The following is a 14707-nucleotide window of genomic DNA, read 5'->3' on the forward strand; positions in this document are numbered from 1 at the left end:
AAGTGATGAATGTAAAACGTCTGCTGGAATTTTAGGGGTTAAAGCATCTTCTTGAGGGTGAATATACCAGGGGCGATTTCTCAGAGACAACAAGGGAAGCCGAGCTTCCCCTAAAATTCTCTCCCAAAACTGCGGCATCTATGACGTCGAATTCTCATTAAAACAATAACTTGCATAACATAATATATGCCCAAGATTGTATTTACGTTCATAACTATCCTGTAACTTATTTGAGTGATGTCTGACGAACTTGCAGTTCGTACGAGAATCACCTTTGCTGCCAGGCTGTAACCAGCGTTGCCAGATACTGCTGACGTTTTCCAGCCAAAATATGTTCAAAACCCGCTAAAATGCACTTAAAACAGCCCAATCTGGCAACACGCTGTAACCTTTCTTATTTCAATGGGCTCTATGGCTGGCAGCCGGGTTTCCGTTGCAGTCTATGAGACGGCTCTGAACAGCCAATTTCGGCTAGTTGTTATTGGTTAAAATCGACAAAATCGTCACTTCCAGGGAAGCCGGGCTTCTCTGGGACTAAACGAGACAGTGGGAGGGGAAAGAAGCCGGGCTGATGAAGGATTATTGGAGGTAGTGAGGAGGGCGGGCTCTGTACTTCGGCGTCGGCGAGGAACACGGAAGCATGATCAGTCAGTCCCTAGCGGATGTTGAGAAAGTGTAGTCGTGTGCCAAAGTGCTGTCCGAATTTCTTTTCATATAAACGTTTCTTCTCATTGATGTCTCTGTACATTACTCTGTAAATAAATGTAAATATTACTCGTTGTGCTCCATTAACTTTCATCCATTCTATCAGTTTGATCATTCGTGAATTCACTCGTTTATTTCATTTGTAGTTCAATCTGGTTGTAGGCTAGCTTGAGCCTTATTGGGATCTGCAGTGCTAGCTGCTAACAGAAATTGGTGAAGTCTCTGGAAAGCACAACCAGCTGGTATGACAGGGTCACAGACCATTTTCTGGAAAAGGAGCGGAGGGCAGAATTTGTGTATAAATAGTGTTCATGTTCATGAATCTGAAGTGTGTATATTGTTCAGTAATGTTAAGAGAATGGTGGGCTCTGTGTTATAGGTTATACCTGGGTATAATATTCAAGGTTCTGTGTGTTGCATAGCCTACCTGGTTATGAATTTCCAGACTGTGTTGCAGAAGATGTTCAAGGATGTGTTGCACAGCTGGGTGTTGTGTTAAAGACTGTGTTGCATATCAGGGTATGATGTTCAAGGCTCTTCGTTGAATAGCCAGTGATTTTTGGATGTTTGATATTTTTGATTAAGGATATGAGGCACTAGCCTGGCAAGCCAGACTATAACATGAAATGTACAAGCACAAATACTTTCTGCCACTAGGTAGGGTTGTCTAGTTCACTGTGCTAATGGGGCACACCTTTCTATGCTTTGATATCCGGCCTACAGGTTTTATGATGAATGCATAAAATGGGCTTCCCCTGTTTTAAAAACCAGCAGCCGCCACTGGAATATACTGTACAAGCATGAGAAAGTTAAATAACCCATACTAGAGCGGCGGGTACAATTAATTATCGACAGTCCATAATTAGACACCTTTTCAGATTTATCAATAAAAAACAATTATACAAAGGTGAATTTCAATTACAACAGTTATTATTGGTTAATTAATCAACCAGAAGATCCGCCTCGCCCTTGGCTCTTGTCATCTTCTTGTCCTCTTCTCGTTATCCGAGAAGGAATTTTTTCAGCACGATCAGCAATTTGATGAAAACCTGGACGTGATCATCGCAGGTAAGCATGGTGGAAAGATCATGGACATGTTTTTACTGATCAAATTCACCGATATTTCATGATCTCCTTGTCGAAACCTACTTTGTTTCTTACTCTTTCATTTGACAGTCGCCATTTTGTATCTAAACGCGCGTTTGAGAAGTCACGTGTGTGAGGTGTCGATAATAGTGATCACTTTCACCGGCATCCACCATTATCGACACGCTGTGGAATTAAGTGATATTTACAACTGTTATGGATCGATCTTTGTGTAACATTGCTGAAGTAGACGAAAAAATAAGTGCGCTGTGATTTATTATAATTTTTTTTCTGATTCATAACAGAATGGAATGTTTATAGAGCATTTGGAATCCTATTGCAATAAATAGAATTAAACCAGAATTAAATTCCTAGCATATAAAAAAAATTACACGCTTGAAATATTCAGATGTTTCTATTCCATTCAGAATTTTTTTTTTTGCAGTTTGTTGTAAATATCTACCACATATTACAATATCAGTAGACATTTTATATTTTAGATGTAAATTTAAAATCTCAATAATAATGATGATAAAAAAAAATCGACCTTTGAACTGGATTTTCATGTGGTTATAATGTCAATTGCCTGTTGATATTTATTGGTAAACTACAAAACTAGAAATTAATACAAACAGCAACGAATGATGAACAAAATGTGATCCATGAAAATACTTAGGAAGCGGGTAGAAAGTGGAACAAAAAGATTTCCTGACACGGGTTCAACATTATCAGTTCATTTGTTTACAAACATTAGAATTACTTCCTTATTTACCTAAACACCGACATCGATATATTTATATAAAATATATTTTGGACTAAGGGCGGCATGGTGGTGTAGCGGTTAGCGCTGTTGCCTCACAGCAAGAAGGTCCGGGTTCGAGCCCCGTGGCCGGTGAAGACGTGCTGAACACCTGAAAGGCTACCAAAACTTCGTTAGATATTCTTCACGCATATTTAGAAGAGAGAAACATACCAACAGACATCGAAAAACTGGAAAAGAGACACATCGGAGATGTAAAACTTCCGTGCTAACGAGTGACTGACAGTTTGTGAAAAAACATGGCTACCAGGTTTGCTTCACTAAAAGCAGAAGATTTTGAGAGAATTTTGGCTGCCAGGTCGCTCCGTTGTGTGTCGTTGTTGATTTTAAAAAGTAACTAAGTAAATTATACAGGGAAAATAATAATATCCGGCTCGGGCGGCCCGGTGGTGTAGCGGTTAGCGCTGTCGCCTCACAGCAAGAAGGTCCGGGTTCGAGCCCCGTGGCCGGCGAGGGCCTTTCTGTGTGGAGTTTGCATGTTCTCCCCGTGTCCACGTGGGTTTCCTCCGAGTGCTCTGGTTTCCCCCACAGTCCAAAGACATGCAGGTTAGGTTAACTGGTGACTCTAAATTGACCGTAGGTGTGAATGTGAGTGTGAATGGTTGTCTGTGTCTATGTGTCAGCCCTGTGATGACCTGGCGACTTGTCCAGGGTGTACCCCGCCTTTCACCCGTAGTCAGCTGGGATAGGCTCCAGCTCGCCTGCGACCCTGTAGAACAGGATAAAGCGGCTACAGATAATGGAGATGAGATGAGATATTTTGCACTAAATACAAGTCTATGTAAAACAAATTTTAAATAAAAACTATATTTTGTTAACGTAAAACCACATATCGATTATTTTTTAAAATAAATAATCATCTGGGTGTCGATAATTGTGGAACGGTGTCGATAACTGTGGAACGGTGTCACATGATCTGATACGCTAAGTAATCAGGAATCAATTCGTTTTATTCCAGTGGAAGTTTGAGTAATTATTCATGCACAATTTACGTATTGAAAGTCTTTTCTACTTTTGCAACGGCCAAAAGATCATTAAGGTGTCGATAATTGTAGCGGCCGCTCGACTAAGTACAGGATGGTAATAGAAAACAATCATGATGTGTTTCCACTGCGACTTTCTAAATTTTTATTAATTAAAACGTACCGTATCAGTCATAAATTTGGACACACCTTCTAATTCAATGTTTTTTCTTTATTTTTTAATTAAAAGACACTTCTTCATGTCTTAAAGTGATGATGGATGTCGTTTCTCTTTACTTACTTGATCAGGACATGATACTGTATGGATTACTACAGTTGTGGAATAGGGTTATTTATTTATTTAGTATTTTTATCATTTACCATTTCCTGTTTGATCTCAAATGTATTAAGAAGGCAAGAAACTCGTCCACTAATTAACTTTCGACGAGGAACATATTTTAATTGAAAAGCATTCCAGGCACATTAATACAAACCTGTGGTTTACCTTGTTGCCAGAAGTACTGTCAAAGCTGCTGTTATAGATAATTAATTAACATTTTCTGATTAATCAGAATCAAGAAATCAACAGTGCTGTGATATAAAGTTCTGTAAGCAACTAAAAGACGAATATCATCCATGTTAGTGGCCCATGATAAGGATGAATATAATCAGAAATATAACTAATGTTTTTGGTAAAATGTTTGATATTGGACAAGAAAGTGTGCCATTCATTTATAAAGTTTCTTCATTCAACTAGTGCAGGGACGCCATTAATCATTCCGTCCTAGTTAGAGCTCAGCCAAGTCCTGAATAAATGAACGATCTGAAATTACAGAGAGAAAAATTTTGGCACTCTGAAGTGTTGACATGAACAGAAAATTTTCTGATTCATGAGTAAGTCGTTGCTTAGTCAGCTCTCATTCTCCCCTGCTGAACAGACTGTGAAGGTTGTGCAACGAGTGCGGTGTTATTCCCCAATTTACTGGATTTGTTAGCTTATTCATACATACAGGAAAATACCTGTAAAATAAAAACAGTGCTTATTTAGCAACAGTGTCCAATTACACGATTCCCATGGAGAAGGAAATATCTTGCTTATGTCAGCACTTAAAGTGCATCAGCATTTAAAATAGGCTCATTATCTCATTCGGGTGTTATCTGAGGACAAGCTGAAACATGAATAATTCTTTCTGTACAACAAACACGATCAAAAAATGTTCGAAAAGCAGATAATTCTGGGTTATAAGCTTCAGTTATGGCAATCGCAAATGTACCATGAGGAAACAGGTGGCCCATGAAAGGTGAGCTGCTATATTTAAAGTGGCAGTTTGTGATTTCTAGACCTGGAAACACTATCAATCCTTCCTCTTTCGCCCCACCTGGCGTACCTGGGGGTGGAGCTTATTTCCAGGCCAGAAAAAAATATAAATAGCCAAAAGCCTGAAACAAGAACAATAGCCAGATTCACAACAGGACAATATTCTAACTCACACTTCTTAGAAAGTTTACACCACTTCATGGTTCTCTAGGGGAAACCTTAACGGTTCTTAACAGTGCAGAACCCAAAAACAGACCGGAAACGGGAATTGGGTGCAAGTTGTTACTGTCATTTGACACGCTTTCATGTGACGTACAGAGTACCACGTATTTGACAACATATTAGACGTGTTCCCAATTTTTCCAGGCCAACTTTAACCATAAATCAAATGTATTTTCAGGGGAAAAAATAGTGTTTAAAAGGCAGAGAGGATAATATGTTATGCAGATATTTCACTCTTTCAGACATGTCATCATTTGTTATTATTAACAGAATACCATCTCTGGATATTCGGAATTATTCTATCCACACTCACTGGATATGAGTAATCACGTGCTCTGATTGGCTACTCTACTACTAGGCTATCAGCTCATATTGCTGGGTTTCACGTGACGTCACGTCCGCCTCATTAGTTATTCAAAACTTTAGCTGGTGGTCTAAAGCTCAGTCGACGAAGCGTTTGTACGGAGAAGGTGCATTGCTAGCATGAAAAATACCTTACGCTTGCGTTGTTTTAGGTTGTTTGAATTGAGCAAACCGTGAAACTGATAAAAGTTTCTTCAGGGTTCGTCGTGAACTAATAAAAAAGGGTGAACGAACACAGGATTTCACACAAAGACGTCGAGAAAGGTGGCTTTCGAACCTCTGACCGAAATCGAAGGGAGCCGAGTCGAAGCGTGCTCGGGTTTGCAGTGATCACTTGGTGAAAGGTTTGTATTTCCCTCTCAGCTCTGTCCTTAGTGTTTTCCAAGTACTTTTCTTGCTATGTGTCGTTATTTTAAGGTAATTTTTTTACTCACGAAGCGCTAAAGTCCCCAGCTGTTTCTTTGTCTCCTCCTCACAAAGTCCATATGCATGAAGGCCGCGACAAAATTCTTCCCCAGCCGTACAGTTACAATGCGCCGTGATCACTTCTCCGTCTTGTTTAACTAAGATCCAGGTCTTTATAGGGGTTTCTGATGATCTTTGTGAATGATTTACCTGAGAGATAAGAGCCAACACAACTGAGAATCAAGCCAACTGTTGTTTGCTTACACTTCAACTTGCAGCGCTTCGTTGTAAAGACGCGAACGAAAAGCTTAAAAAAAAACATACTTACACGGGTAAAAAAACAATACAGGATTCATTGGGCAGCGACTTGATAGCGAGGTCCTTTACCCAGCCGCATACAAAAAAAAGTCGTAAGCCTCCGTACTCTTCCACGCGTTCATCTGTTTTGCGGTGTAGAAGGACGTCTGCAACACCAGATAGTTCGAGATGTCGGGGAACTCGACTGAAGGGTAGTTTTCGAGATCGTATGACAAATCCTTCTTTCCCAGACTGTAGGGGTCGATTCCATTGCACATAGCAATCTTCTGAAGATATCTAAAGCTAGCAGTGGCTTCTAGATTACGAGCGTACTCTGATAACTTATCGCTAGTTGTTTGCACTCCGGCAGCCGTTTAGACCACCAGCTATTTCACTTCTGGTAAAATTTTCCACGAAGAAAAGTCCCGTGACTGAAACCCAGCAATACCATGAGTAGAGAAAAACAAAATGGCAGCACGTGTTGCTGAACCAACCGAGGATGAATTAAAAACTCTACTTGAAAACAAAACACAAAAAAAGCAACAAAATATGGAATGAAAAATATTTCATGGTAATAATGTATGCTTTTTTATTTTTCAAGAATTATTATTATTATTATTATTATTATCGCATTTTTCACAAATTGCTCCTGTCATTTCGCCAGTTTGTTTACATTCTAAGCGGAAATGATTTTGTCAGACGTTTGGTATAAAGTTTTTAGATATTGAATTTTCAAAAAATAAAATCACAAATGCTGTTTCTCAAAATCCAGTGAATGTGGATAGAATAAAACAGTTATTCCACTCAATCTCATCGTACATAGATTATAGCCAACCTGGTGCTACGCGCCTCGTCAGCTATCAGCTCATGTACGACTTGATTTCATGGAATAACTCTTAAATATAGTTAACAATTATACTCTTACCTTACAAAAAAAAAATACAAAAAAGCAACAAAATATGGAATGAAATTATTTGATGGTAAGAACATATCTTTTTTTTATTTTTCAAGAATTATCATCATTATCGCATTTTTCACAAATTTCTCCTATCATTTTGCCAGGTTGTTTACATTCTAAGCGGAAATTATTTTGTCGGATGTTTTGTATAAAGCTTTTATTGATCAAAATTGCAAAAAATAAAAATAAAAATGTTCCGTTTCTCAAAATCCAGTGAACGTGGATAGAATAAAACAGTTATTCCACTCAATCTCGTCGTACATGGCTTATAGCCGACTCGGTGCTATGCGCCTCGTCAGCTATCAGCTCATGTACGACTCGATTTCATGGAATAACTGTTAAATGTTCAAATACAAATAATATATACTTTTTTAAGTAAGGAATGAAACACCAGGGAGTGCGGCATTATAGAAAAATAATCAGCGATTATTAAGGTGGTGTGATGTAGACTGACACAGCATTAGACGTATTCTGATACATATTAAATGGTTTTTCGTACGAGTATCAACATACGTTATAGCCAAGACTACGGAAGCCGCGAGAGGCCCTTCATATAATCTTTTGTTTTTTATTCACCTTGTTATCCCGAAATAACGACATAATTAATTCAGGATCTTGAGAAAACAACACAACTAATTCGAGATCTCGAGAAAACAAAACCGTTATTTCGAGATCTCGAGTAAACAGCTGAGAAATGGTTCATTCAGGTGCGCCAAGAGACTTGTGATATGCTGACTTTGGGGCTATTTCTCATTCTGTATAGACGCAACTTTGGTCATTAGAATGTCTGGAATAATCGATCACCTAATAAGGCAATATTTTGATCAGGGGTCGACACAGGGAGAGATTGCATTAAGTCTTTTAATAAGGGATCATTTCAAAATTAGTCCGCGGCACCTCCGCAGAAGACTGGCCCGGCTTCGCCTCTACCGACGGAGATACAGTGATCCAGCTGAGATCATGAAATAATTGTTTTGTTTTCTCGAGATCACGGAATAATTGTTTTGTTTTCTCGAGATCCTGAATTAATTATGTCGTTATCTCGGGATAACAAGGTGAATAAAAAAAGATTATATGAAGGGCCTCTCGCTGCTTCCGTACAAGACAATGTTACAGGTTATTTTAAATTGATTATATAAACAGTTTAATAATGTTTATGCATTGAGGGGAAATAACATAAGTTTTCGTTGTTGTTTTTCTGGTGTGCTGTCTGTTCTTTAATTCTAGATAAATGGTCTGTCTCAGGCAGACTGGAGATATTTAAGACAGAGGACATTGATTTGCAGGCAAAATGAATGAATACTGCTCTCCATTTCTTTTTATTGCCAATTTATTTAAAAGCCTTAGTCACAGCTAGGAAATGAAGGATGGTCCAGCGCTGCCACTCATACTGACATGTAACGAATAGCAACATTCAAACTCATCTCAAACTCAGCTTACACTTGCGTCCATTTCATTCAGCTACGACTGGGATCATTTTGGTCTAGAGTTCGGATGAAATGAAAAGCTTAAGGGTGTTAAAGAATCTTGAAATCTGTTGCCAGCATACACTTTGGAAGGCACTACCTCAGAAAAGAGGGATTATTGGATAATTCAGGGTTCTTAATTACGACTTCTTTCTTTTAAGGAAACACTCATGTTCTAACATGATCTCCGTGTCCCGGAATCCAAACAACTACAAACCCGTTCACATGATCTGCTACCTTGTTTGAGTTTCTCAGACTTTTAACCACCACGAGACGTTTCCACTTCTCTCTATAACAGCTAGGGAAAGTGATGATGAAGGCGAGAGTATAATTGTTAACTATATTTAACAGTTATTCCATGAAATCAAGTTGTACATGAGCTGATAGCTGACGAGGTGCGTAGCACCGAGTCGGCTATAATCCATGTACGACAAGATTGAGTGGAATAACTGTTTTATTCTATCCACATTCACTGGATTTTGAGAAACGGAGCATTTTTATTTTTTACAATTTTGATAAATATAAGCTTTATACAAAACGTCCGACAAAATAATTTCTGCTTAGAATAGCGAAATGATAGGAGCAATTTGTGAAAAATGCGATAATAATAATAATAATTCTTGAAAAATAAAAAAAGATATGTTCTTACTATCAAATAATTTCATTCCATATTTTGTTGTGGGCGGCACGGTGGTGTAGCGGTTAGCGCTGTCGCCTCACAGCAAGAAGGTCCGGGTTCGAGCCCCGTGGCCGGCGAGGGCCTTTCTGTGTGGAGTTTGCATGTTCTCCCCGTGTCCACGTGGGTTTCCTCCGGGTGCTCCGGTTTCCCCCACAGTCCAAAGACATGCAGGTTAGGTTAACTGGTGACTCTAAATTGACCGTAGGTGTGAATGTGAGTGTGAATGGTTGTCTGTGTCTATGTGTCAGCCCTGTGATGACCTGGCGACTTGTCCAGGGTGTACCCCGCCTTTCGCCCGTAGTCAGCTGGGATAGGCTCCAGCTTGCCTGTGACCCTGTAGAACAGGATAAAGCGGCTAGAGATGATGAGATGAGAATTTTGGGGGTTTTGTTTTCGAGTAGAGTTTTTATTTCGTCCTCGGTTGGTTCAGCAACACGCCCTGTCATTTTGTTTTTATCCACTCATGGTATATGGGCTGATAGCTTAGTACTAGAGTAGCCAATCAGAGCATGTGATTGCTCATATCTAGTGAATGTGGATAGAATAAAAATACATATCCAATACTAGAAAGCACTTGGTAAAGTCCATACCTCCACATATGATCAACATCAAAATCAAGTCACTTGAACCGAGGATAATACTGAAGCTGTCCACCAAATTTCATCCAAATCTGCTTACTACTTTTTGAGTAACGTTAGGAACAGATTAAAAAATCCATATATATATCCGGATTTGTGCCAAAATCTTATCAATTGTTCCTTAGCCCATGAGCTGCCTTTCCTCAAAATTTCATCAAAATTTATTCACTACTTTTTGAGTTATGTTGGGAACAAACAAACAAACAAACAAACAAACATGTGAAAACATAACCTCCTCCAACAAAGTTGGTGGAGGTAATAATCAGACAATACCACAAAACTGAAGACATAAATATTGCTCTATTTATCAGACAGTATTTTGTGTATCAAATCAGGAAGCCAAAAAGTAATGTGATGATGACTGACAAACTTATCTCTCTCTCTCTCTCTCTCTCTCTCTCAAAGACCCAAGTCGATAAATTACAAAGGTAAAGACGTAACCAATGTGTTTCATCTGAGAACTCCTGAGGATGCGAACAGCATAGCCAGACTGGCCAGCAGCAAGAATGCTGTCATCGTGGGGACCTCATTTATTGGTGAGATATCTCACATGGGTCATGCTGGCGCTTTACATTTCACTGATTATGTAATATTCTCAGAAGTGCTGAAGTATATAATTTTATTTATGGCTCATGTGCATAAACCTAATCTAGCTACAGATGTGTGGAATATTCTCACCAGTACTAAGGTGCATTTAAGATGTACATAAATGTATTTTTGTCTACATTTGGTTGTTTGGTGGTTGGGTTGGCAAGCTTTCATGATTAGCCACAATAGTAGCCCAGCTCCAATGCAACACTAAAGAAGCTAACTTTAGATATCAAACATGTCTTGGCTTATTGACTACAATATTGGAAAATGTCATATTTTGGCCAAATTTTTTTTTTTCCTCTAATAAGTGCTTACCTGTGTTCAGGTATGGAGGTTGCAGCAGCTCTTACAGATAAAGCTCACTCGGTCTCTGTGATCAGCGTCGACGCGGTGCCTTTCCGTAAAGCTCTGGGGGAGAAAGTAGGGAAAGCGCTGATGAAGGTAAGAACACCGTCACCATCTCTATTTATCTATATTTAATGTCCAGAAACAGAACTGTACTTCCATTTAATTGAATTGAACGTTAGCTACATTAGCTACAAGCAAACAACCAATCATACCAGATGCTACACTCTCTGGCCACTTTGTTAGGAACTTGTTCTTGATTGTAAGATTCCTGTTCTTGTCTAGCAGGAGTGGAACCCATTGTGGTCTTCTGTTTTCTGTTGCATGCTGAGATGCTTTTCTGCTCAACACGGTTGTAAGGAGTGATTATATGAGTTACTATGTCCTTCCTGGCAAAAAAGCTCAAACCAATTTTGCTGTCCATTTTCCTCTGACCGGGGCGGCACGGTGGTGTAGTGGTTAGCGCTGTCGCCTCACAGCAAGAAGGTCTGGGTTCGAGCCCCGTGGCCGGCGAGGGCCTTTCTGTGCGGAGTTTGCATGTTCTCCCCGTGTCCGCATGGGTTTCCTCCGGGTGCTCCGGTTTCCCCCACAGTCCAAAGACATGCAGGTTAGGTTAACTGGTGACTCTAAATTGACCGTAGGTGTGAATGTGAGTGTGAATGGTTGTCTGTGTCTATGTGTCAGCCCTGTGATGACCTGGCGACTTGTCCAGGGTGTACCCCGCCTTTCGCCCGTAGTCAGCTGGGATAGGCTCCAGCTTGCCTGCGACCCTGTAGAAGGATAAAGCGGCTAGAGATGATGAGATGAGATGAGATTTTCCTCTGACCTCTCTTATCAACAAGACGTTTGTTTCCACGCACCGAACTGTCCCTCACTCAACTCAGTGTTTTTTGTTTTTCGCACCATCCTGTGTAAACTCAAGAGACTGTTGTGTGTGAAAACTCCAGGAGATCAGCAGCTTCTGAGATACTCAAACCAGTCCAAATCAAATTTTGATTGATGACCACTTGTCTTTTAAGGCACATATTCAGTATACTTTAAAGAAGCTGAAGCTTTTACTTGGATTTTATTTTAGAAATAAGTCTTGCTTTTCTTTTAGGGTGAAACAGAAACTGGTGGAGTCAACCTTTCTTCCAATTATTGATTACGGTGATGTGTTATATACAGTATGAATGCCTCTGCTCAATCCTTCCACAAACTGGACAGTGTGTATCATGGTGCTCTTAGGTTTATTACAAACTGTAGAGGTCTAACTCATCATTGTGTCTTATATAGCAAAGTAAACTGGCCATCTTTATGTGCATAGGCTCGGTTATTGGTATGTGCTAATTTACAAGGCTATTCTTGAGATGGGGCGGCACGGTGGTGAAGTGGTTAGCGCTGTCGCCTCACAGCAAGAAGGTCCGGGTTCGATCCCCGGGGCCGGCGAGGGCCTTTCTGTGCGGAGTTTGCATGTTCTCCCCGTGTCCACGTGGGTTTCCTCCGGGTGCTCCGGTTTCCCCCACAGTCCAAAGACATGCAGGTTAGGTTAACTGGTGACTCTAAATTGACCGTAGGTGTGAATGTGAGTGTGAATGGTTGTCTGTGTCTATGTGTCAGCCCTGTGATGACCTGGCGACTTGTCCAGGGTGTACCCCGCCTTTCGCCCGTAGTCAGCTGGGATAGGCTCCAGCTTGCCTGCGACCCTGTAGAACAGGATAAAGCGGCTAGAGATAATGAGATGAGATGAGATTCTTGAGATGACTCCATCTTACTTATCATCACTTTTAATCTTGAATAATAGGGCCTACAGTCTTCGCTCTCAGGACTTGTTTCATTTTACTGTTCCTAAGGTGAGAACAGAAATGGGAAAGAAAGCTTTTAGATTTTCTGCTCCAAGTACATGGAATAGTCTGCAGGCAGAGCTCAAACTTCAAAGTCTGGTATCTCTGAATGCATTCAAATCCATGATAAATTCCTTTACATCCAGGCTTCAGGAGTGCAAATGTTTTATTGGAGAGCAAATATCTGACTAAACCTTGTAAATTCATTAGTTTTGATTTTGAACTTCAGGTTTTGTCTGTTTTGATGTGACGATGTAATGATATTTTTGTTTGTGTTGATGTAGCGATGTGATGTTTTGTTGTGCTTGTCGTGATGATGTGATGGAACTTCATGTACTGCCATTCTTGGCCAGGTCTCCCTTGTAAAAGAGATCGTGATCTCAATGGGACAAACCTGGTTAAAATCAATAAAATAGAATTGAAAGTCCATCTGGCTCCAAGTGAAAGTCACATTTTGAGATCATAATTTTTCCCATTCTGATGTTTGAACATTGTGAACATTAACTGCAGCTCTTGATTCGTATCTGCATGATTCGATGCATTGTGCTGCTGTCAAGGGATCGGCTGATTTAGAGAACTGCATAAAACAGAACAACAGGTGGATGGGTGTTCTTAATAAACTGGCCGGTGAGTGTAGACCGATATAGAAAACACAAGTCTGTTTTAATAACCCAGACTGAATGTTCTGAAGGTTAAGAAAACATTCTTACTACACTAAGTAACTTTAAAAACGCACATTGATAAAACTTGCTGAATTCGTGCTGAGTTTATCTCAAGAAGAAAAGAAATATATCACAATGGAAAAATAACTTCGTTCCGCCCGAATAAGTTCCAAATCTGTGCTCAAATCAGAATTTAAGGGAGTTGTACTCAATAACGTATAATATGACTCGGGTAGTCAATGACATGGACAGGCTTTAATTTTCAAACAAATTTTGCATACACTGTACACACACAATCTTGCCTATAAATACCCGGGGGAAATGATGGGAAAATTGTCATTATTGAAGATGCCACGCCTAAGCCAAAATCAACGTGAACAGGCCATCGGGATGTTGCGTGCCGGAAGTACACAGACAGAGGTCGCCCGGCACTTCGGTGTTCATCATTCGACCATTTCCCGTTTGAGTCAGCGTTACAGACAGACAGGGAGCACCAGGGATCGTCCACGCCCTGGTCAGCCTCGAGTCACGACGCCAGTTCAGGATCAGCACATCAGGCTAGCTCACCTCCGTGACAGATTCCTGACCCCCTCAGTCACTGCTGCTGAGACCCCTGGACGACACAGACCCAGAATCTCCAGCATGACGGTCCAAACATGGACCAACTGTCACTTTGAATTTTTTTATTGTGAGTTAATTCTTGAGTTTGACAATAAATGTCCTTTATCGATGTTTCAAGATGTGTGTGCATTACATACAATATCATAAATTTCAAATATATGCATGGATCTAAAGTGATATCGTGTTGAATTCCATTGTGCGTTTTTAAAGTTACTTAATATACCATTTAAAATCACATTCTCAACAGAACAACAAATAGAACTAGGACATCATGATATTTATGTATTAAACCACATCAGGACCCAGTTATTGAGATCTAACCTACATTGCCAGACTGGGTGTAATTTCACAAGACCGATTGTTCACCTGCAGCAAAAACCTGAAAATGTTTGCGTCAGCGTTTCAGAATTGTCTGCGAGTGTAACATAAAACAGGACGTAAATGCTGAGGGGGTTTATTAAGGCGTTTCCAAGAGTCATAAAACAGTCAGTCAGTGGAGAATATGAGCAGAAAGAGTTTACAGAGTGAAATTTTAAGCGCAAATAAAGACAACAAAGATAGAAGAAAAAACGAGGGAAATTATCTCTGTCCCTGTCATCATCACTGCCTCAGTTGGCTATGTTCACTAAATAGACTGATCTATCTATACAGCGCATTATAATTATAATAGTGCTCGAGTTCTTTAATCTGATTGGTCAGAACGCGTTTATGTTAATGAGCTTGTTCGAATACATTATCAGTTCTAT

At 40.0% G+C, this 14707-nt stretch overlaps 1 protein-coding gene across 1 annotated transcript in view; it reads left to right on the plus strand.

The window, feature by feature from the left end:
* LOC132872373 (apoptosis-inducing factor 3) overlaps window positions 1–14707 on the plus strand; it is a 43619-nt gene that overhangs the window by 15562 nt on the left and 13350 nt on the right. The window contains exons 10-11 of the mRNA XM_060907140.1: window positions 10325–10455; window positions 10836–10951. Of these exons, the coding sequence (XP_060763123.1) occupies window positions 10325–10455; window positions 10836–10951 (247 nt within the window). The remainder of the gene's footprint in view (window positions 1–10324; window positions 10456–10835; window positions 10952–14707) is intronic.

The sequence above is a fragment of the Neoarius graeffei genome, chromosome 24 (assembly GCF_027579695.1).
Source record: "Neoarius graeffei isolate fNeoGra1 chromosome 24, fNeoGra1.pri, whole genome shotgun sequence".
NCBI classification, from domain to species: domain Eukaryota; kingdom Metazoa; phylum Chordata; class Actinopteri; order Siluriformes; family Ariidae; genus Neoarius; species Neoarius graeffei.